Consider the following 12193-nt stretch of genomic DNA (forward strand, 5'->3'; position numbering starts at 1 on the left):
CCCCTGCTGTCCACCCTTCGGCCGGCCGCGCGCTGGGGGCGCGCGGGTCCCGGGCCTCCGCCCCTCGTGTGTTACTCAGGCTCCGGCGCGGAGGGCGGAGCCGCGGGCCGGTGGCGCAGGTGGGGAGGGGCGGCCGGTGCGCGTCGGTGACACCCGATGGGGCGGGGAGGCGCAGCGGCCGCACCCCACCCTGGGAAGAAACCGGCCAGGTGGGGCTTCGGCAGCGTCGTGTGCCAGCGGGGAGGAGACTCGCGCTCCCGGCGACCAACACCACCACCCAGCCACGGCCCTGCTCCTCTGCGCCCTCGCCGCCCTGAGAGCCGCAGCCCTCGCTCCCGCTTCCACTCCCGGCCCGTCGCTGTCCCCGGCGCCCGACGCCCGCCCGCCCGCCGTGCCGCGCTCGCAGTGTCCGGAACGGCCCCGGTGGAGAGGCGCGTCCTCGCAATCCTTCTGCGCCCCCAGCCCAGTCCCCGGTTTGGGCCTCTCCTGGGAGCCCCTCGCCCTCTCCGAGCCGGCCAGCCCTCGCGTCCGCCTCGGCGCTGAGCGGCGCTCCGAGTGCCTGCCAACATGAGCTGCAACGGAGGCTCCAACCTGCGGATCAACACGCTGGGCCGCATGACCCGCGCCGATTCCGGCCCCGACCTGCGCTGCGAGATGACCGGCGGCGGGGGCGGCGGCAGCAGCGGCGGCGGGGGCACCAACAGGATGTACTACTCCCGGCGCTGCACGGTCACCGACCAGAACTCGGAAGGCTACTGGTGGGTACCGGGCCGACCCGGAGCGCGCGGTGTGCGTGGGCCGGTGGGCCGGTGCGGCGGGGTCTCTACACTCCCCTAGCGCCGTGGGACCGGGAGGGACCGTCGACCTCTGACCGACGAGGAAGCTCATGTCCAGAAAGGGAACAGTCTCTTTGTCCGAGGTCATGCACGCATTTCGTGTTCGCGCTGGGGCAAGACCGAGTGTCCCGGCGCACCGCGCAGACCGGGTGGGCATGTGCGCCAACCCGCAGAGGAGCGGCTTCTCCCTTCCCGCGTGCCGGGGCCCGAGGCCAGCCAGCGAGTGTGCAGGCAGGGCGCGGCGGACGGCGGGGGTCCCGGCTGTACCCGGGACTGTCCCCAGCGAGGCATCGCCTTTGTCCCGGGCCGCAGGTGGGAGGTCAGGCGGGCGTGGCTGCGACCACTAAACCCAACCTCTCGAACTGTAACCAAAAGTAAAACAGCGAGGGGAGCGGGGGCTCCGGCCTGTCGGGTGGCCACGGTGGACTTGGCTCTCGGCTGTGGCTAGTGGCTCATTGCAAGCTCGTGGTCACCCCGAGACCACGTCCGCAGCGGCGCCTGGGCTGCTCGGCCACCCGGGGGCTTTTGTGTAGAGGCTGCGCGTCCCGGCAGCTCGGGGTCGCGGGTCGAGAAGGCCCCGCCTCGGCCTCGCCTGCTACCCAAACCAAGTTTCCCGGCGGGGGCGGCCGCCTGTCCTCCCAGCCCGGATCAGCCGCGCGGCAGCCCCCGCCAGCGAGCACACCTGTGGCCCCGCGCCTGCGCCCTTTGTTTCCCGGTTTTTAAAAAGCCCCCGAGGAACAGCCTCAGTGTCTCGGTGGCGGAGCGCGGGCGCAGGGTCTTGCGCTCTGAGCGGGATAGCGCGGGCAGGGGCCCGTGGAGGGGAGGCTCCGCGTACCACCCCGGCCGGCCCGCGATGCTGGGGGCGCCCTGATGCGGCTGCCCCAGGGAGGCGCCCTGGGAAGAGGCCCGGGTCTGCCTCTCCGAGTCATCCGGGAAACCCAGCTTGGGGAGGGGGTGGTCAGTCGGGTGCGGGTGGAGGAAGATAATGAACGTACATTTACCCGGTCCCCGGAGCCGGACTCTCCCACGTGAGCCGTGAGAATTTTGCGGCTCTCACCCCCCTTTCCCGCCCCCTGCAAGTCCTTCCCTTGTAGGGCTTCGGGGGAAGAGGCCTGAGTTCCAGAACTTTGTCGACCTAGCCTTGTGGCCTTAGGCTGGGGAGGAGCAAATTGAATACACTCCAGGGGGGTTTTGTTTTGCCAGCAGTTTTGGAGGCCGGGATGGACTACTCGAGTTGCAACCTGCTTTCTGCTTCGATTTATTCATTTCTTTATCTTCCCGGAGCACCTTGAAAATTTATTTTCTCTTTTTGAGCTAGCAAAGAATAGTCTCAAACTTGGAGCTCTTTCTTTAATGAACAAAATGCACCTGGGGGTTTCCAGGAAAAAATATGCCAAACCATTAGGGAGACTGGGGAGAAATTTTTGCTCGTTTACACTTTGGTTTTTAAGTTTGTTTGAAAAGTTGGCCAACCATTTAAATCCGAAACTTTACGTTTCCCTCCCAATCTTGCAGTATTTGGAAAGCACATGCTTTTGAATCCACACATTTAAATCCAAGTCAGAATTTGCAAGGTTGCTTCTTTCCTGCATTTATGAACCAAGTGGTTTTTTGTTTCTTTGGTTCCTTTTTTTTTTGAATATGCTTCTGTTCTCTTAGCGTCCCTATGTTTTAAGTTGACAATAAACATGGCTGTTAATGGAATATTTCACTCCCTTGGCTTCTTGTAGAAGTAAATTTGTAATTAATATCTTGGTTAATGAACTGCATAAAGATACCCGGTTTATGAGGATTCTTCACCGAACGTTAAATTTGGGCGAGGCTCGATGTTTTCTCCTAGTATAGCATCATTTCTTGTGTTCGGTTTTTCCAACCTAAAGGCTGTTGATAAACCTGTCAAGTTTTAACATCTCCCCGGGAAGGGGAAAGAGACTCAAGTGAAAAGTTACCTAACTTGGAGGGAGGTTGTTTTTCTGCGCGTTGCTGTCGAGCTGCCAGGGCCGCGGGGCGGCGGGCTGGGGGCTTGAGTCAGCATGTGGCCGGCGTTCTTTCCGGATCCAGGTACTGGAGTTTCCCCAGGCCTGTCCGGGCCTGCGCTGGTGCTGCTAGCCCTTAGAAGCGAAGCGTTAGCACAATACACAGTAGCCCGCAAACGCTGAGGTCTGCACTTTAAAATAAGGGCGACTGACTGGAGAGGGTCGGGGCCAGCACCGCACCTGTTTTCCTGGGGTTTTTAGCGTCTTGTGCGGGAGGATTTGTTTGGCCCTGGCACGCACTTTGCAGAAGCAGGATGGCATCTCTGACTCGACTGCCCTCTGCTAAGTGAATGATGATGAGGATTTTAAAAGCACTTTTCTGACCGAAAGTTTTTCTACATAGAGGTGTTTTGTTTTTAAAGCAACAAAACCAAAAAAAAAAAAAAAAACCCTAAAAAACCAGTATGAAAGCGACTGGTTGAATCTAAACTCCTTTATTTCTAAAACTCCCACTTCATTGGCTGAATCAGATTGGTGATTTTTTTAATGATCAATGTGTGTATTTAGCCCTTCCCTAAATAAGCTAATTTGAGTGTGTACAGAGCCCAAATCTTATTTTTCCTTTGAAAGTGACTTTACAGCCTCTTGCCTTTGTCTGTCTTTTATTTAGTAACACTTGTCACTGTTTAGAACCTGATACTTCTCACTCTGATTATCCCTCCTTCCCCCACCTGTCTCTTGTGTCTTTGTTTTACCCTGCATGGAATCTGCAACTACTTTATTTACCTTCTTCCGCTGCTTTTCTTAATATTTTAAAGTTTGGTACATGTTACATACTTTGATAATTTAAGATGTTTACTTTTGAAAATTTAAACTTTGGATTTTTCTTGTATAAGATGCTATATTGTTTTCAACGATGGCAGAATTACGCTAGTCTTATTCCTGTAGTTAAAAGAAATTACAAATCTGTAGTGAAATTTGGTGGCCAAGTGACAAAGTCCCCCAGTTAGATCTTCCGCCGATCAAAGTGTGGAATTTGTAGGAGGATTACAAGCCAAATACAGTCACTAAGCCTCAGAAATATGTGCATAAAATGGTAATGCTTACATTTCTCCAGAACTCATGATTTCCAAAGCGAAATGTGTGTGATCACTATTTGATACCTACTTTAGTTTGCTTTAAACTACCTTTTCAAAGAAGGCTGTTTCTCAGTGTGAGGTTAAACAGGCGCATTTACATTTAATTTTAGAGTGGAAGGGGGTCCTTAGGAGGACAGAAACCTCACTTTTCCACTTTAGAGACAAATTAAGACTTGCCCCAAATCCCGGAGTCCACCATGGCCGAGCTGGCATGAGAATCAGGGGCTCCTCCCTCTGCCCTCTGGCATCCTGTGCGTTTAGACCACGTACTCGTGTATGAGACTGGACAGCCCTGTACTTACAGGATGAAAGTACCTCAAGTCCATGTATTCATTCATTCATTCAGCCAATATTTCCTGAGCATCTGCTGTGTGTTAGATGTGGGGGAGATTCAGAGGTGAAAATACAAAGACTTCTGGAAGGGAGCAGATGCTCTTTAGAGGAAGATAAGTACATGAGTACTATAATACAAACGGATAATGCACAGGAGCGGTGCCCATGACTCAGAGGCTTCGTATGGGGACAAGATAACATCTGTAGTGGCGGCACTAGTAAGACTTTATTATAAAGGAAGTGGTGTTGAATTGGACTTTGGAGAATTTCAGTTGGTAAAGAGAGTGGGCAGAGAGTGCCCCTGGAGGAGAGAAAAGCATGAGAAAAGTGTGAGAAGTGGAAAAGCAGGCGCAACTTCAAGGCCTAGAGAGTGGTCTCCTCTTGGAGCATTCGCTTAAGTGGGGAAACAGTAAGACGGAAGGAGGAAGGACGGGCTGGGGCCAGAACCTGGGAGACCTCGAATCCAAGGTGGTGGGTTAGGGTTAGGCACAGGGGAGCCCTTGCAGGTCTCATCAGAGCCAGTGAAGGTCTCCTTTGAAGGAGCAGGGAGATAAGACCATCACAGGGAGCTGTAGGATTATTGCTGTGGCCAGCAGTGTGTGGGAGGGGTTGCCTTAAGGAAGCAGTTGTACCAGTGAAGGAGGGAGGTGATGAAAGTCTGGTCGAGGTTGGTGGCAGTGGGACAGGAGGTAGATGTGATAGAGTGAGAGCTTCAGCTCAGAACTGGATCAGAGAGGCAAGGGAGAGTCTGAGAAAACGGGCTTAGAGTTGGCTGACTCAGAATGGTTATACTAAATATTTTTCTGGGAAACGATGGCAAGGTAAGCTTCAGTGTAGCTTAATATATGGCAGATAGTAACACTTACATAGTGATTAAGTTTGAGTAGGTTATATATTTTATACAAACATCAGATCAGTGGTTAATAATAGTTACCATTGCCTGGCAAACACCCCCCATGTGCCAGGTATATTGTTATTTCAAGCCTCACGACAGACTTCCCGTTTCACAGGTGGGAAACTGAGGTTAAAGGAGTTAGATGACTCGGCTTAGGTCAAGCAGCTAAGTTCGTAATTAAGCTGCATCTGAATCCAGTATACCACGATGGTGCAAGAAAAGATCTAACTTTAAGTGTCAGAGTTCATCTCTTCTTGTAAACTCTTCTATCCAATAGGAGTTTTTACTTCTTTTTAAATTGTTGCATTCCTGGGAAATATTTATTTCATAACCATTGTGTTCTTGCATTCACACTCCTGTAGAGTTTCCATCTGCTGAGGAAAGAAACACAGTGTGATGCTGCGTTAAGCCCACTAAATGTCAGGCACATCTACAGAGCACCTTTCAACAAGGAGTTAACCTTTTCTGTAAACATGGGCGTAATTTCATTGTTGTCCAGGTGCCTGAAATGTCTTGGGAAAGACAAAAAAGTGCTGATGCCTCCACGCTGACTTCTTCGGGTGGAGCTGAGGAGGGCTTGGGTGTGTCTTGGGGAGTCTTAACTCAGCCCTCAGCCAACCAGTCTTTCCAGACTTTTCAAAGGTTCTGGAAGAAGTGCCTCAGTCCCGAGGCCTTGGTGCCTGGGGCCCTGCCGCTCCGCCCTTTGCTTTTCTCCGTCTCCCTCTGGCCCTCCTGGGATAATGGGCAGGGGTAGTTCCGATGTTGAAGCCACTGCCCCACGGACCCCAAGCCTCAGCATCCCGTAAAATGCCAGCGCAGCCCCGTCACGTGCACCTTACCACCAACACCTTGGGCTGGGAGGGTCCAGGACCTTCAGAGACCTCAGGAATGTGAAATCTACATTTCAGGAAAATGAGGACACCAGAGTGAGAGGCTGCAGGCCATAGGTCTGAGTTTTTGCTTGGAATTCAAATGTGTGACATGCAAACGTAATATCCCTTGCTTCATAAGGTACCTGAAAAAAATTAAAAAGGAGTTGGCCTTTCGGTGGATAACCAGATAACTTGTAAACGATTTTTTTTAGGCGTCAGAATGAATGTAAGTTTTCACATAGGGAAGGAATTCAAAACAGAAATCCCTGTTTTGGCCTTGACTTTGTAAGGGTCAAATATTCATCCCCATTTAATAAAGGAAAGGAAAGCATCTTTTTCTGAATTTTCTTATCCCTTCAAAAGATGTCTTTCGTGCAGTTAAAATGTATCTCTGTCTTTGAATTGTCTCAAACCTTATTTTAGGTCTCGTAGATAATTTTAGGAATTAAAAATTACCTGGGAAAGTCTCAGATGCCTCACACTTAATACCCAATCATCATTTCTTCTTCTTTCTTTTTTTTTCGCTTCTCACTCCACCTCCAATTTGCTGCAGGATAGCCTTAAAATTATGAACTGGGGCAAAAAACACAGAATGAAAAATAAAAGCAAAATCTGAGAATCATGTCACAACAGCAGCTTCCCCTGTACGAACAATCTCGCAGCGAGGATTTAGTTTCTGCCGGGCTTTGCAGACCTCACTGGCTTCTCCTCTCAACATCAGGCCAACCCCGAGAGGTGACTGTGTTCCTGCAGAAACCCTAGGCCCCGCGAGTCTACTAACTTGCTCCAAGTCACAGGCTGTCCAGCCGGAAGTGGCTGAGAACGGGGTGGACCCCAAACTCTTTATGAAGTTAATGATCTGTGATCAGGTTGCCCTCCCCGGCCTGCCCCAAGCCACCAAAAACTGTGAAAATAGCAAACATGAAAAGGCAGTGGAACTTTATTAGAGTACCGCTTCCAGAGCTCCTGGGTGAGGACAAGATGAAGGCCCAGAGGAGGCCTTCTTCCTAAAATTGATAGAAAAAACCTTTTTTTTTTTTTTTTTGCCCACTATTGGTGGGGGATTGGGGTGCAGTAGATGCGCTACCTGACTGAGCTTTGGAAATCAGGGTAATGAGTAGTAATATCTTCATATCAGTCTTTGATTTGCCTTTGTTTTTCTTCTACTTTCCTAAACCAAACAAACATATGTTAAGGACCTTCTGGGTGCGGAACTCTGTGTTGTTAGGTGCATGTAGGAGTCGAAAGTGACTAAGATGTGGGACTTTGCTCTCCAGGGGTGGGCAGACAGGTGTGTAAATAACTCATGCAGAAGGAGGGCAGAGATGTGCCGGGAAAACTCTGGAGGTGGAAGCACTTGGTGTGTAACTTCTGATACGTGACATTTCCACTGATGTGTTTAGTGAGTCTTGGAGGTAGGGTATTGTCCTTAAATGAAGAAGTAAATTTTTTTTTTTTTACAAACTCCATGGATGTTTTCCTTTTTACTTAAGATCTTTTAAAGAAACTCAAAATAACGTATGGAATATGTTTTAAACATTGTAAGGAGCTCAGCAGATAGGTTTTAGATCAATATGAATGCAAATAAGTTTTAAGATCAATATTAATGCATTACATAATTATCATTTCCATCAAATCTTCATTGAGTTTTTCCAAGGTCATTATTCCATGAATCCAAATACACGTGAGACATAATTTCTGGCACACATCCAGGACCTTATGTTGATGGAATGAACAAAAAGAAGAGAGAGAGAGAGAAGGGGCAAAGGAAAGAGGAAGGAAGGAAAGAAGGAACCCAATGGGAGAGAAAGTATTGGGTTGGACAAAAAGTTCGTTCGGGTTTTTCCGTAGGCTCTTACGAACTTTTTGGCCAACCCAGTGTATATACAAAAAGAAATCCAGAGTTACGTGGCACCGGCCAAGTGTCTAATGAACAGCATAGATGATTGTAAAATGACTTTTATAAAACAAAGAGAGTAACTATTTAAAAATATCTTGTAATGCTTCAAGACTCTCTTCAAAGTATTTGTCTTGTATTTTTGTCTATAATATTCTTGGGAAAAGTGTGAAACTAGTGACTTCACAGTTAATTTTGGGGTCTTATTTTTTAAGAAAAGACTGTTATTTGGAGGTAGTAAAATAAAACATCGAAAGCTATTTAATACCGTTCACACATTCATGTGGCCCAGACCATGTTTTGCTTTTAGCCTCTGATGAAGGGATCTTTATGTAAACTGTTGGAACCCTTACTTGTTTAAACAAGTTTTAGAATGAGTTTTCCAAAAAAGTGTGGGCAGGTTCTTTGTTGTACGAATAATTTGTTTTTGTAAGTTTGAAAATAAAAGAGGATTTCAGAAAAGTTAAAGACTTTTAAGGACAAATGTTATTTTTTCAAGGCCAGCTATTAATTTTAGTTTAGAAGTCAATATTTTTTGATTGATTTGACCCAAATGAGTTTTGTTTTCTTTTCTTTCTTCTTCTTTTTTTTTTTTTGCATGACTTCTTTCATCTTCTGTGACACTGAAATGGGACTTAGAAATTGAACTCTGACCTCGTTAGTTCAATTCCTAACATGGTTTAAAATCTCTGCACCCCTAATACCAATACGTACCAGTGTTGAAAATTTCTTTGAGGCTAGGGATTTTTAAAGTCCTTATATGCTTGTTAAATAAGTATTTATTTTAAAATGATTTCTTCCTATATGATGGAATTTTGCATTTTCCCAAATTGCACTGTATGAAGAGGAAACTTCATTACCTTTACACGAGCATAGACTTTTGGATTATTTTCAATAGGAGGAGTGAGCTTGGTGGTTTCATAAAATAAAGTTACAGAACAAAGGAGCTAAGGAAATCTTAGATAGCACTTAGCCCAAAAGATGAGAAAACTGAGATCTAGAATAGTTCTGAGATAAAAGACAAAAGACCTAAAATTATGTGCAAAAATATGATTTTTGACTTAAAAAGTTCTGAATGACACACAAAATGCCCGTGTTCCCTGAAGCAAGCTCTCCTGGCTCTCCTGCTGAAGAGAATTGCCCTCATGGGCGTTTCCCAGGGTGGAACTTGTGAGAAAGTACAGCACTCATCCAGCACTGCACAGCATCTGAGTCAGTGTGTAGTGAGTCAAAATCCTCTCCACGGACACTTCCTCCTTGATTTAAGTACAGTCAGTTCTGTGTGGATCCTTCACTGGGCGGGAACAAGCAAGCTGAAATGTGAAGGTGGATTCTCTTTTCTCGTCAATAAACCTCAGGGGCCTGAGTTGTCCTTCCACCTGCTCGATTTGATGGTCTGTTTCCCAAGGATGTTCAGACTGAAGTGAGATTCTTACAGATGACAAACGGGATCTGTAGATCTTGCTTTCAGGACCAGACACAGTCTTGAAAAGTTGTGCCTAAGGAAATTTGGTTAATTAGATCATACTTTCCTACCGACAAATCACAATACCAAAGATTCTTCATTACATTGTTCTAACACTTTAGCTTTTCTTTCTTTTTTCTTCCTTTTGACTTTTAAAAAGATTAGATTTTTGTGCAGACAGTTGTTAATCTATTCCTAAAATGCCAAGGCAAACACATAGGGTTTTAGTGGCTATCAAGGGCGTGTATGGTGAACATAGGCAGGCCTTTTAGTGAAGCATGAATAATTCTTTTTAGTATCATTAACAGCATATGAAGTTACAGTTTTAGTTTTTTGTTTTTTTTGTTTTTTTTTACCTTTTTGTTTTTTAAGTGCAAGTCCACCAATATTTTAAGCCAGCATTTAATTGCCTCACCTCTTTTTCCTTAGTTCATTTCTAAGTGTCATGTAACTAACTACTCTAGTAGTTGGGTAAAAAGAGCTGAAGAGTTTCATATTTTGTTGGCAAATGAATTTAGTGTCATAAATTCATTTTAAAAAGACTTGTATATACACTTTGGACCTTTCGTTCACAAGTGAGTTTGGCCTCTCTGCTTTTTTTTTCTTTTTTATACATTTTTATCCTGGAATAATTTTAGGATTACAGAAAAGCTGCAGAGGTAGAGGGAGTTCTCATACACCCTCACCCAGTGTCCCCATCTCCCTCGGTCTTCGCACTCACTGTGTTTTTACAGTAGCACACGTTATTAAATCATTTCAGAAACTCTTGACTTTCCACTGTGCTAAGAGAGAGCCCTTTCCTTTGTATGCAAGGGACTGACATTCTCTGTTGGAATCACCCTCTGAACCCAACTGCTGACCAGAATTACTAAATGTTTCAGAAGAAAGGGCCTCTCATGCCCCTTCATTAAAGAAAACAAATCTAATTACACAGGACCTGCCTAATTACTTACCCATCCTAGACTTCTCAGTGATGTTTCTGTATTTCTTAATTTCTCCCTTTGTCTCTCTTTTTTCTTTTTTTCCCTTTGTCTCTTGAATTTCTTTCCTCCCTGTTATAATGGGTGCATTTTGGAAAGTGTTCTAAGTCAAGTGGAATTTTACACAAGTTTTGACAACGGATGGAGTCCTGTTAACATCTCAGCAATCCGAGAAGTGTGCCAGGTTTCCTGTCTGATTCTGAGTGGCAGGCAGAGGAGGGCAGCATTCATGCGGGGTGAGGGTGGGGTGCCCTGGTGTTGATGGGTGGGCAGTGCCGGGGCCTGCCTGGAGGAGCTGCGGCCTCATCTGGCACTGGTTCCCAGGAGAGCTGGTTTCTCACCCACATACTTTCAGCCAGGGCTGGCTTGTAGGGAAGCCTGGCCGGCAGAGAGAGAAAGCGCCTCTCCCATGTGAAATGAGGCAGAATCAAGGGGCGGTGGGAGAAGTTTCCCACATTCATGTGATTTTACCCTATCTCTGCCTAGTACAGCCTGTGCCTTTCAAACGTTTTTTTTAAACAGTGAAATTCTTTCTTCATTATTTATTTATTTTAAAAATTTATTTATTAATTTATTTATTTTTGGCTGCTTTGGGTCTTCATTGATGCGCGCGGGCTTTCTCTAGTTGCGGAGCACGGGCTCTAGGCACGCAGGCTTCAGTAGTTGTGGCACATGGGCTCGGTAGTTGTGGCTCGCGGGCTTAGTTGCTCCGCAGCATATGGGATCTTCCTGGTCCAGGGCTCGAAGACCCCCAGGACCCGTGTCCCCTGCATTGTCAGGCGGATTCTTAACCACTGCGCCACCGGGGAAGTCCAGAAATTCTTTCTTTAAAACACACACAGATACCCTTCCCGACACAGACACACATAAAAGAAAGTTCAGTACATTGAACAGGCGTCTGTTTTATCTGAAAGCTCAAGCCGGCCTGGCTGGTAGCTCAGAAGCCCTGGAGGAACTCAGGTTTCTTGTAGGACATTCATAAGGCCTTTCCTGAATGTTAATAATTTAATGTGCTTTAAATCTCTCTTAAACTAAGCTGTAGTGGGCTGTGCTGTAGCATAATGTATCCTGGCAAATTAAAAAGTAAGACTTGTTTTATGATAGATTACTCTTTTTACTTGTATCTGGAGCAAACTGAATTTCTATAATCTCTTTCTTTAAAATGTAGACTATTGGGGGCTTACCTGGTGGCACAGTGGTTGAGAATCTGCCTGCCAATGCAGGGGACATGGGTTTGAGCCCTGGTCCGGGAAGATCCCACATGCCGCGGAGCAACTAGGCCCGTGAGCCACAATTACTGAGCCTGTGCATCTGGAGCCTGTGCTCCGCAACGAGAGAGGCCGCGATAATGAGAGGCCCGCGCACTGCCATGAAGAGTGGCCCCCACTTGCCGCAACTAGAGAAAGCCCTCGCACAGAAACGAAGACCCAACACAGCCATAAATAAAAAATTAAAAAAAAAAAAAAGAATCAGCTGGCCGTGATATCCTCTATTAAAAAAAAAAAATGTAGAATATCTACAACATTCTTCTTAAATACCACCGTCGTTTTAAGGTTTCTGCTACCTGTCTTCCAGAATAGTGCTGCATTTGAAGTACACGTGTGGATGAGTATCATTGTACAGGATAATATTCTGGGGTCATCCTGAAAGGAAAAGTGGCTTCTTTTTGCATTAAAGATATTTAAATTTCCCATCACTTTCTTCACCCCATTCTTCCTTTACCATTATCAGCTTTTTCTGGTTGCAGAAAATATTTTTGCAGAATAAGCTTTTCTTTTGTCTCCTACAATTGTCCTCAGC

General features: G+C 46.7%; 1 protein-coding gene across 2 annotated transcripts in view; it reads left to right on the top strand.

The window, feature by feature from the left end:
• Positions 1 to 552: 552 nt before the first annotated feature.
• The window catches only part of DSP (desmoplakin), a 42070-nt gene continuing 30429 nt past the window's right edge, over positions 553 to 12193 (top strand). Inside the window, exon 1 of one of the 2 annotated variants that reach the window (XM_061195698.1) lies at positions 553 to 758. In XM_061195698.1, coding sequence (XP_061051681.1) covers positions 568 to 758 — 191 coding nt within the window. In that variant the 5' untranslated portion in view covers positions 553 to 567. The remainder of the gene's footprint in view (positions 759 to 12193) is intronic. The other variant, XM_061195697.1, reaches the window with a different exon arrangement.

Source organism: Eubalaena glacialis, chromosome 7, assembly GCF_028564815.1.
Source record: "Eubalaena glacialis isolate mEubGla1 chromosome 7, mEubGla1.1.hap2.+ XY, whole genome shotgun sequence".
NCBI classification, from domain to species: Eukaryota; Metazoa; Chordata; class Mammalia; order Artiodactyla; family Balaenidae; genus Eubalaena; species Eubalaena glacialis.